The 11,367-nt window shown below is 41.4% G+C and overlaps 1 protein-coding gene across 1 annotated transcript in view; it reads left to right on the top strand.

The window, feature by feature from the left end:
* Nucleotides 1-4,259: 4,259 nt before the first annotated feature.
* The window catches only part of LOC119587925 (5-hydroxytryptamine receptor 1-like), a 100,970-nt gene continuing 93,862 nt past the window's right edge, over nt 4,260-11,367 (top strand). Inside the window, exon 1 of the mRNA XM_037936638.1 lies at nt 4,260-4,376. Within this exon, the coding sequence (XP_037792566.1) occupies nt 4,367-4,376 (10 nt within the window). The 5' untranslated portion in view covers nt 4,260-4,366. The remainder of the gene's footprint in view (nt 4,377-11,367) is intronic.

Raw genomic sequence — 11,367 nt, 5'->3', positions numbered from 1 at the left:
TATCTATATATATATATATATTTAATATATTAATATATATAATATATATATATATATATATATATATATATGTGTATATGTATTTGTATATATATGTATATGCATGTGGGTGTGTGTGGTAAGAAAGAGAGAGAGAGAGAGAGAAAAGGAGAGAGAGAGAGAGAGAGAGAGAGAAGGAGAGAGAGAGAGAGAGAGAAAAAGGAGAGAGAAGGGAGAGAGAAGGGAGAGAGAAGGGAGAGAGAAGAGAGAGAGAGAGAGAGAGAGAGAGAGAGAGAGAGAGAGAGAGAGAGAGAGATTTTTTGCTTTTCCTGCTCCTTTCCTCTCCATCTCATTGTCGTTGCCTTTCCTTACTTTATTTTCAATCTCGCTACCCACCCACCCCACCCCACCCTACACACACACACATTTCTTCAGTACTCTGACTTCCACTTCATTTCCTTCTCCCTCTATATTTCTCTCTTCCTTTCACCCTTCCTCCTTTCCTTTCCTCCCACCTTTCCGTTCCTCCCTCCATGCCTCCCTCCCCCTTTCTCCCTGCCCCCTCATTCCCCCTTTTTTTGCGTGCCATCAGAACTTTGGGCCAAGTTAATATCCCGAGCATATCGAAGTGGAGTATTGAGTCCCCTCCTCCAGGTTATCCTAATTCACAGTCTCCATAATGGCGAGGAAACGCAAATAACACAGGCAGTAGGCTAAATCCACAAGTTTCATATTCCCCTCTATCCCTCCCTTCTTCCCTTTCTTCCTCCTCTCCCTTCTCTCTCTCTGTCTCTGTCTCTCTCTCTCTCTCTCTCTCTCTCTCTCCTCTCTCTCTCTCTCTTTCTCTCTCTCTCCTCTCTCTCTCTCTCTCTCTCTCTCTCTCTCTCTCTCTCTCCTCCCTTTCTCTCTCCTAACCCCCCCCCCTCCACTCCGCCTCTCAGTCCTCCCCCCCTCCTCTTATCTTTCCTAGTACTTCTCTCTTCCTCCCCTCTCTCTCTCTCCCTTCTTTACCTCCAACCTCTAAGTTCCTCTCTCCCTCCCCTCCTCTCTCGTAGTCCTTCCCTTTCTCCCTCTCCCCTCTCCTCATCCTATCCTCCACTTTCTTCGCTTCTCCTAGTCCTTCCCTTCTTCCTTCCGCTCTCCCTCTTTCCGTCCGATCCTGCCTTCCTCCCCCCTCTCCTCTCCCTTTTTCAGTTCGATCCCTCCCTCCCCCCTCTCCTCTCCTCTCCCTTCTCTATTTCCGTCCTATCCTTGCCTCCCTCCCTCCCCTCTACTCTCAGTCCCTCCCTCCCTCCCTCCCTCCCTCCCTCCCTCACGAGTGGCTCAAGCACCCTCAAAGGGAAAAGAATAATACTGAGAGAAAAAAGAAAAAAAAGAAAAAAAAAAAAAATCCACGAAATAAATCCTGCGCTGTTTTTCGATTCTCCGTGAAGGCTGAAGGAGAGGAATGACGTAATAGGAGAGAGGATGAGGAGGAATTGCCGACCGTGCGAGTGGTTTTGCGTTTTCTGGGATATTGTGATGTTAATGATGACAACAATGGCGAATGTAGAAGGGAAATGCGATAATGTTGGCGGTAAAGATATTGATGATAATGACGACAGTGACGATCGTATTGTTTAGGAAGATTAGTGTTGGCGGTAAAGATATTGCAGATAGTGACGGCAATGGTGGTTGTATTAAGGGAAATGCAATGATGTTGGCGATAAAACTATTGATAATAAAGACGATAATTGTGATGGGATAAAGATATTGTTAATAATGATAGTGTGTGTAACTATATATGTATATGTACACACACACACACACACACACACACACACACACACACACACACACACACACACACACACACAACACACACACACACACACACACACACACACACACACACACACACACACACACACACACGCACGCACGCACGCACGCACTCACATACATGTATGCATGTCTGTGTGTCTCTGTGTGGTTCTAATAAAGATTTATTTTACCTTCAAGAAATGATCAAAATATGAACAAACTGATAAGTCATTATGAATCAACGAATCAAGTAAACTCGCCCAAACTTGAAAATATAATAATCCATAATTAGTATTTTGTTTTAAAGTGTTAAATTGCCTTCTCTGTCACTTGGCAATTGTTTGCAAACTCGAAAGTCCAAATAGTGTGGGGTTAATTATAGCATTCATTCACCAAAAATGTATAAGCACTTTGTTTGTATGCAATTAATTTCGGATGTAAAGGTTCGAAAAGTAAGCAAAGTTGTGAGATTACTTGTTTGCCTACATCAAGAGAGTTATCATAATAGTTTAGCCCATGCAAAGTTAAGGGATTACGGTATCTCTCCTGCGGGCTGGCAGTTCTAATGGATGCCCTCCAGAACGGGTGTGGAATGTTTGCGACATCTAATGAACATATCTTCCTCTTACGTTTCACGCACACACACGAAGGGAAACATAAATACACACACACACACACACACATACGCACACTTGGACGCACGCACGCGTACGCACACGCGCACGCACACAAGCTCGCACGCAAGCTCGCACGCAACACACACGCACACGCACACGCACACGCACACACACACACACACACACACACACACACACACACACACACACACACACACACACACACACACACACACACACACACGCACGCACGCACGCACACGCACACGCACACGCACACGCGCACGCGCACGCACACACATGCAGATGTATACAGTATATATAGAGAGAGTGAAACACAGACAGACATATAGAGGTAGAAAAAATAGTTGCTGAATACACATACAAAGAAACAAGTTCCGTACCCGAAGTAATATAAGGCGATTATGTAGGTAGAAGATGGAGATTCAAGTTGATATTAAGATCAAAATATTAATGGGACTATACTGACTGATGGTTCCATGGAGAGGTTAGTAATTGTGAATCTTAAAGAAGAAAGAAAGCATTGATATTTAGTAAGTGTAGATAAACATTCCTTTGAAATACATACGGATGTTCAGTCACATATACTCAGTATATGTCCGTCTCCCTGTCCAATGTATTGTACAATAAACCAAGCAAACGTCAAGTGTTAAACCAAGTGCACCGGATATGTGCGTGAGTGTGAGCCAGCTGTGTCAGCCAGGATGGGAAGCGAGTCTGGTTCAGCTGACGACAAGTGGTACGACATGACAGCGTGAGCAAGACCCTCCTTTACCCACCTCTGCCGCCTCGACGAATGGGTGGAACGAGCGAGCGGTGACATTATGGGGCTGGAAGTGCTTGCCCATTGCCTGCGTGCGGGAGGTGTGCGCCGATGGGTGAACGGCGAGGGGTGCTGTAGCTCATTACCAAAGTGGTGGAAGTGAGCACAAGAGAGTGTGTGAGGGAGATACAGCGGGTCGGATCATTGACGGACTAGTGAGAGGAACGAATGAGAAAAGTGAGGGTTCTTCACCAGCGCTGAGAACCTATATACGTTAGGGATTGAATGCAGAAAGACGGGATGTGGTGGATTGCTGACGAAGAGAGATACGTGCGTGTGTTTTACGGTGAATTTAGTGAATCTTTTTCGATAAAAAGGCGTGCATTTAAACAGACAACGACGGTGTTAAGTCCAATATGCCTCCTTCTGCTCCTCCGCTACCCCTTCCACGCAGCTTGAAAATGCAATGGTTTATCCAGGAAAAGGATACTACTTAGCCGTAAAGAGAAAATCCTTTGTGTTGTGTACCGCTGCTTCCATTTTTAGTAGGCTGGAAAGGGGAAGATGTCGACGCCATGCATTATGATGAACCCCTTTCTTTCGCAGCTGGATTTTTCATGGTAAAGCGTTTTGACTAGAATGCCTGGGCTGTGCTTTCTTGGCGGGGCCTCTAGTGCAATACTTTTATAGTTGCAGTTACTTTTTACAATAACTTTAGTGACTTACCATCCGTTTCTTACTGTAGAACAATTATTTTTATCATTCCATCTACTTTATACATGTAATCTCACTGAGAATAGTCCTACAGGAATAGCTAGTCTGTTTAAAGTTTAATTACTCCCAGTGGAGTGGTAGTGAAACGTGGGTTGTGTACCGTAGACTAAACACTTTTGGGAAGCCCCACTAATTAATATATGTTTTGTTTTGCTCGAGGATTGTAAGGACATTCATATAAAAATTCCTTAGCTCCCTCTGCTCTAGCACATTAGAAATTCGTTCAATATGTATTAAAATGTATTTCAATAGACAAATCAGAATTCCATACTCCTCGCTCTAACGTTCTATTTCCACATTTCAGAAAACGGCTCCCAATGCCAAGTAAAAGCCTGAGCAGACGCTGAGTAGCTCCAAAGCCCTTAGTGCAGACCTTGCCCCTTCCTCATCACGGAATCCTACACGCAAGATGGGCAGAGGTAAGGATATCATCACACAGATACACTAGGGCATGTGTAGTGACATGTCCTTTGTAAAGTATATCAAGTATTCATGACAGCTGATTATCATTATTATGTAAATTGAATGTACAGTGCGCACTTTCACTAAAGCTAGAGGATCCCATTTTTCTTTGTTCGTCCTTTCATTTGTGCTTTTGTGTAAGTGGAAACCTGTAATAAGATCACCACATTAACCATAATAACTATTCCCATTCTTTTACTTCTCCTTCGTCGTGAGATCTGTCTGTGAGGCTGATTATGATATCTGGCGGTCTTGTTGTCCCTAATATTTCTAGCTTCTCTTTCTGTTGTTATAAGTATATATATATATATATATATATATATATATATATATATATATATATATATATATATGTATGTATATATATATATATATATATATATATATATATAATATATATGTGTGTGTGTGTGTACATATATGTATGTATGTATGTACATATATGTATATATGTATGTATGCATGTATGTTTGGGTCATGCCAAAATAGATCTCAAGATTTTTTCTTCCTTAATACGAGGTTTTATTAAGGTATATCAAATCTCCGCTTTGATGATGGTAAAATGTTCTCAAAATATTGGAAGAGAAATGTGCGAGTGAATCTTCAAAGGAATTTTGTATGAAATTAATGAGTCTTGTTGTAAGGAATCTTTTAAAGGCAAGACGAATAGTTTCGTTAAGGCCGCAATATTTGTCAAGCTCGGCTGTGCTCGTCACCGTGCGCGGAAGATACCTCTATTTCTGGGACAGATGTTTCCGGCGACGCTAAAGTCTGTACCTTGGTCGACGCTGTGCCATCGTTAAAGACGTTTGTGATAGCTCTTGTCAGCTGCAGATGACTTTGAGGGCTACTGTTTTTGACAGTGTCTGGGACGTGTGTTTGAAATGGACTCTGGGGAGAAATCAGGTCGGAGGTCACGGGGTGTGAGTTCACGCCTTTAAGCTCGCTGGGAATCCTGAAACATAGCTATGTTCTCCTTGAGTTAAACTAGGTCATTCTGCAAGTGTGTGTTTGCCAAGTTATTATTGTGTGTTTATTTAATAACGCGTGTATGTGTGTGGGATATAGATGGATAGTGTGCTTCAAATTATGTTTGTATGTGTGCTTGTTTGTCTGATAGATGTACAAATATAAATTAGAATGTAATGGAAGTATGTGTGTAAGTGTATGTACCTTTGAATACGTAAAGCATATGTATTGACGTGGAACATTTCTGTTGTACCTGAATGCTTTAGTTCATAGTTTCACCGCTGATGATCATTTATCGGTCTTGTTCCACGAGAGAAAAGACAGACAACACACACAGTGAGGTGGAGCGCAGGACAGAAGTTCGTCATTACTCATTTCTGTTGTCGCAGCTTCCTTCGTTGTCCTGCACAGCTCCGTCGTCTTAATTACTCTGTGCGAGTCTCACGACGAGAAAGTCGATAGAGATTATCGAGAACAGAATAAGCGCTCCCACACGCCGCATGTCGTAAAGAGATGGCAAGAGAGAGTGGGAGAGGGAGATGGAGAGAGGGAGAAGGAGAAGGAGAAGGAGAAGGAGAAGGAGAAGGAGAAGGAGGAGAAGGAGAAGGAGAAGGAGAAGGAGAAGGAGAAGGAGGAGAAGGAGAAGGAGAAGGAGAAGGAGAAGGAGAAGGAGAAGGAGGAGGAGGAGGAGAAGGAGAAGGAGAAGGAGAAGGAGAAGGAGAAGCAAAGGGAAAAGCAGAGGGGAAAGGAGAGGCAAAACGAGAGGGAGAGAGAGAGATGGGCGGTAGAGAGTTGAAAGAGAGAGTTGAAAGTGAGAGTTGAAAGAGAGAGTTGAAAGGGAGAGTTGAAAGAGAGAGTTGAAAGAGAGAGTTGAAAGAGAGAGTTGAAAGAGAGAGTTGAAAGAGAGAGTTGAAAGAGAGAGTTGAAAGAGAGAGTTGAAAGAGAGAGTTGAAAGAGAGAGTTGAAGAGAGAGTTGAAAGAGAGAGTTGAAAGTGAGAGTTGAAAGAGAGAGTTGAAAGAGAGAGTTGAAAGAGAGAGTTGAAAGAGAGAGTTGAAAGAGAGAGTTGAAAAGAGAGTAAAAGTTGAAAGAGAGAGTGAAAGAGAGAGTTGAAAAGAAAAAAGAGAGTTGAAAGAGAGAGTTGAAAGAGAGAGTTGAAAGAGAGAGTTGAAAGAGAAAAGTTGAAAGAGAGAGTTGAAAGAGAGAGTTGAAAGAGAGAGTTGAAAGAGAGAGTTGAAAGAGAGAGTTGGAAGAGAGAGTTGAAAGAGAGAGTTGAAAGAGAGAGTTGAAAGAGAGAGTTGAAAGAGAGAGTTGAAAGTGAGAGTTGAAAGTGAGAGTTGAAAGTGAGAGTTGAAAGAGAGAGTTGAAAGAGAGAGTTGAAAGTGAGAGTTGAAAGAGAGAGTTGAAAGAGAGAGTTGAAAGAGAGAGTTGAAAGAGAGAGTTGAAAGAGAGAGTTGAAAGAGAGAGTTGAAAGAGAGAGTTGAAAGTGAGAGTTGAAAGAGAGAGTTGAAAGAGAGAGTTGAAAGAGAGAGTTGAAAGTGAGAGTTGAAAGTGAGAGTTGAAAGTGAGAGTTGAAAGAGAGAGTTGAAAGAGAGAGTTGAAAGAGAGAGTTGAAAGAGAGAGTTGAAAGAGAGAGTTGAAAGAGAGAGTTGAAAGAGAGAGTTGAAAGAGAGAGTTGAAAGAGAGAGTGAGAGAATACCAACTCCCAAACATTGTTTGATGTCTGCTGTGACGTCAGAGGTGTGTAATCACGAGCCTCAAGACTATACCAACGTTTCGACTCGTTTTTGTTTTGTTTTGTTTCATTTTTGTTTACATTTTGTTTTTGTTTTGATATTTTTTCTCGTTCCTCGTCATTATCATTTTGCAGCTCACTCGAGTCATTGCAACTTTAACCAAGCATTGATACCATACAATGCCTGTTAGTTCGTGGGTGAAATGAACTAGATAAAGGAGGCTGCACAGGTAACTTTTAGCACTTTGACATCAAACTTGATTATAACTGTAGAAACTGTTTAACATATAGATTATGATAAACACTGGCTTGGGTTACATAGGACAACTTCTATAATTGCCCTTTATTTATGTCGTAATAAGACTGTCATTACCTCATTGTGTCCCCCTCTTGCATAGGGATACCATTTCAGTGCACTCTACGAGAATACCAGGAATTGCACGCTCTGTTCCTTGCGACTTTCTTGTCCTCTCGTTTTTATTTATATGTAGTATCAGTCTCAGTCTCTCTCTCTCTCTCTCTCTCTCTCGCTCTCTCTCTCTCTCTCTCTCTCTCTCTCTCTCTCTCTCTCTCTCTCTCTCTCTCTCTGTGTGTGTCTGTCTCTCTCTGTGGCTGTCTGTCTGTCTGTCTGTCTGTCTGTCTGTCTGTCTGTCTGTCTGTCGCTCTCTCTCTCGCTCTCTCTCTCTCTCTCTCTCTCTCTCTCTCTCTCTCTCTCTCTCTCTCTCTCTCTCTCTCTCTCTCTCTCTCTCTCTCTTTTTACAGTGAGGGGAAAAATTATTTGCCTTTAACGAGATGACTGCGTTGTCATTATCATCATAGTTATCATTGTCAATGTTATTATTATTATCATCATTATTATTAATAATATTACTACTAGTACCACCACTACTACTATTACTACAACAACAACAACAGCAAAAACAAAAACAACAACAACTACTACTACTATTACTACTACTACTACGACCACCACCACCACCGCCACCGCCACCACCACCATCATCATCATCATCATCATCATCATCATCATCATCATCATCATCATCATCATCATCATCATCATCATCATCATCATCATCATCTCATCATCATCATCATCATCATCATCATCATCATCATCATCATCATCATCATCATCATCATCATCATCATCATCATCATCATCATCATCAATAGTATTTAAATATCTTTAGAAACAGTAGTGTTGGTGGTAGTAGTAGTAGTTGCATCTATTTTCCTTATTATCAATATTATCATCATCATAATTGTCATCCTCACCATCTACACCATTATCATCCTCTTCCTCCTCCTCATCTTCACTATTGTTTTTTCATACATTCAGTTTAATAATTCCTTAATCATTGTCAATCTTATAGCTATATTATCACTTTTCTCAAAAATTATATAATTTCTAAGTTTGATTTTTTAAAAGGTTAATATGATCTTTGAAAAAAAAAAAAAATCCACTACGGACCACGTATTAGATAATGTTATTAGCGCTACAGAATGGCCAAGAAAAGTTAATTTAATAAAATGCTAAAGTGGTTCACTAAGGGAAGCCTAATTGCATACTTATTGTTATTTATTAGCATGAAATTACTGGAATTAAAATGATCGTCCCTCTTATTGGGTAAATAGTGTTCGTTATATGTGCATCAAAACCACGTACACGCTTTACATATCCGAATTTCTCAGATCAAATAAAGTTTAAATTTCAGATAATATTTCATCCTCACGTTTTCATCCATAACGTGTGAGTGCAGTTTGCCTCCGAACTTTTTCTCTTGATAATTTTTATTTCGCTTAATTTCAGACAATTCACTGAACGAAATAACACACACACACACTTGCTTTTGTCTTTATTCCATTATTAATGATAGGAAGATTCTAATACAACAATGTCCTAGAAACAAGCAATTATCTACATCAATATTTGGAAATTTAGGATCTTTTCTTGAGAGAGAAATAGACACACATGTCCCAAAAATATACCGATTTTTTTCCCCATCCCACTTTCTCTAGCCTTTTCTTCCACTTTATCTTACCTCCCATCCCGAATTTCCCCGTCTCCCTGTATTTCTCTCGCTCTCTTTGTGCACACGTCTCCTTAAGAAAATGCATCTCCTTCATCGCTTCATTCAACACACACAAAAAAAAAGAAAGAAAGAAAAAAAAAAGGGGCGCCCCCTAATAAAATATTTCCCGGGTAAATTTGGCACAGCGGTTTCCCCTACGAAAATTTTTTCATACGGCGATTTGGAAATTATTAGGTGTTGCAATATCTCAGTCCCTCCAGAAAATGCACGAGAAGAAATTACAAACACTGTCTAGAGAGGGAGAGAAAAAGTGAAAGCTTGGGTGGGAAAGGAGGAAGGAGTGAGGAGGGAGGGAGATGGGGGGAGAAAGAGGGAGAGACAGGGATAGTGAGAGGGGATAAGAGACAGAGAGGGGGGTTAAGAGAGAGAGGTGGGTTAAGAGAGAGAGGGGGGTTATGAGAGAGGGGGTTAATAGAGAGATGGGGTTATTAGAGAGGGGGTTAATAGAGAGACGGTTAAGAGAGAGAGAGAGGAAGAGAGGGGAGGGGAGGAAGAGAGAGAGAGAGAGGGAAGATGAGAGGGGGAGACCCAAGGGAGAGAGAGAGAGAGAGAGAGGATGAGAAAAGAATGAGAGAGAGGAGAGGAGAGAGAGAGAATGAAAAGGGGAGAATGAGAGAGAGAGGAATTTTATATTATCTATTTCCCCCAAGACAAAAAATCTACCTACCACCCCATCCATTTACCCCCACCCCACCCCACCTTTTTTCTCACCCCCCCTCCCCTCCCGTCCCCCACTCTCGTCCATCTGTCCCTTCCCTCCTGAAATCAGCTGTTCCCTCGCGCACCCCAGCCACTAAAACGCCCTAGCTGTTCCTTCCGCTTCTTGCTTAATTCGGCCATCACTCTCCACGGAATCGCTGTCGAGTTCCATTGTTACTCTCGAAGGCAGTGGTCTCGTTCCAACCGTTCCCGCCGTCGGGAGCAGCCTCGCGGGGAACGGATGCTAATCTTTTCCGGGCTGAAGAGTGAAGGGTTTCGTCCTCGGTTGGTCAGTCCGCGAGAGGAAGCTCATTTCGGAATTTGTGAAGGAGAAGAGGGGGGGTATTGTGTTGTTTGGGGAAGTTTTTTTTTTCATTTTTTTTTTGTCGATTAATTTTGCTCTCTGTCTGTGTCTGTGTTTCTGTCTCTGTCTCTTTCTCTTTCTTTCTGTTTTTCTTTCTGTCTGTCTTTTTCTCTGTCTCTGTCTCTGTCTGTCTCTGTCTCTGTCTCTGTCTCTGTCTCTGTCTGTCTCTGTCTCTGTCTCTGTCTCTGTCTCTGTCTGTCTGTCTGTCTGTCTGTCTGTCTGTCTGTCTCTCTCTCTCTCTCTCTCTCTCTCTCTCTCTCTCTCTCTCTCTCTCTCTCTCTCTCTCTCTTTTCTTATCGTCTGTAAACTCTCTCTCTCTCACACACATATATACACACATGTGTATATATATAGTATACATGTATATGTGTGTGTACGTATATATGTATATATATATGTATGTATGTATGTCTTTATATATATATATATATATATATATATATATATATATATATAATATATATATATATATGTATATATATAATGTATATAAAATATATATATATAAAATATATTTTATATATATAATATATATATGTATATATATATATATATATATATATATATATATATATACTAAAAGGATACAAATCAACAGAGAATCTTGCACAAAATAAAAAAATAATGATAACAACTATACAGAAGTACAAAACGGTGAGAGGAAAGGCCCTTAATGCACGGAAGCGGGGGTCTGTGTTTCAATTCGCAAAAGTGTTGCCTGTATAATGGCCCCCCTTCACCATTAGTTCATGTGTGCATAAAATGACACGTCCTAATGCAGTACAAATTCCCCCAAATGGAGTGTGACTTTCAGAATCCGATGCCTAAGTGGGTTTGTGTGCGTTTGGCCAATAAAATATGAGGCTCTGACCCATCTCGTGGTAAGTCTGGGAGCTCTACTACGTGCTGATGTAAGGAATAGGTTTACGCATACGTGCAGGACACCCACACACACACACACACACACACACACACACACACACACACACACACACACACACACACACACACACACACACACACCCCACAACACACACACACACCGCACACACACACACACACACACACACACACACACACAAAACAC

This window comes from Penaeus monodon, chromosome 3, assembly GCF_015228065.2.
Source record: "Penaeus monodon isolate SGIC_2016 chromosome 3, NSTDA_Pmon_1, whole genome shotgun sequence".
Classification (NCBI taxonomy): domain Eukaryota; kingdom Metazoa; phylum Arthropoda; class Malacostraca; order Decapoda; family Penaeidae; genus Penaeus; species Penaeus monodon.
Note: the sequence above shows the minus strand (reverse complement) of the source record. Positions and strands in the feature narration are given on the sequence as shown.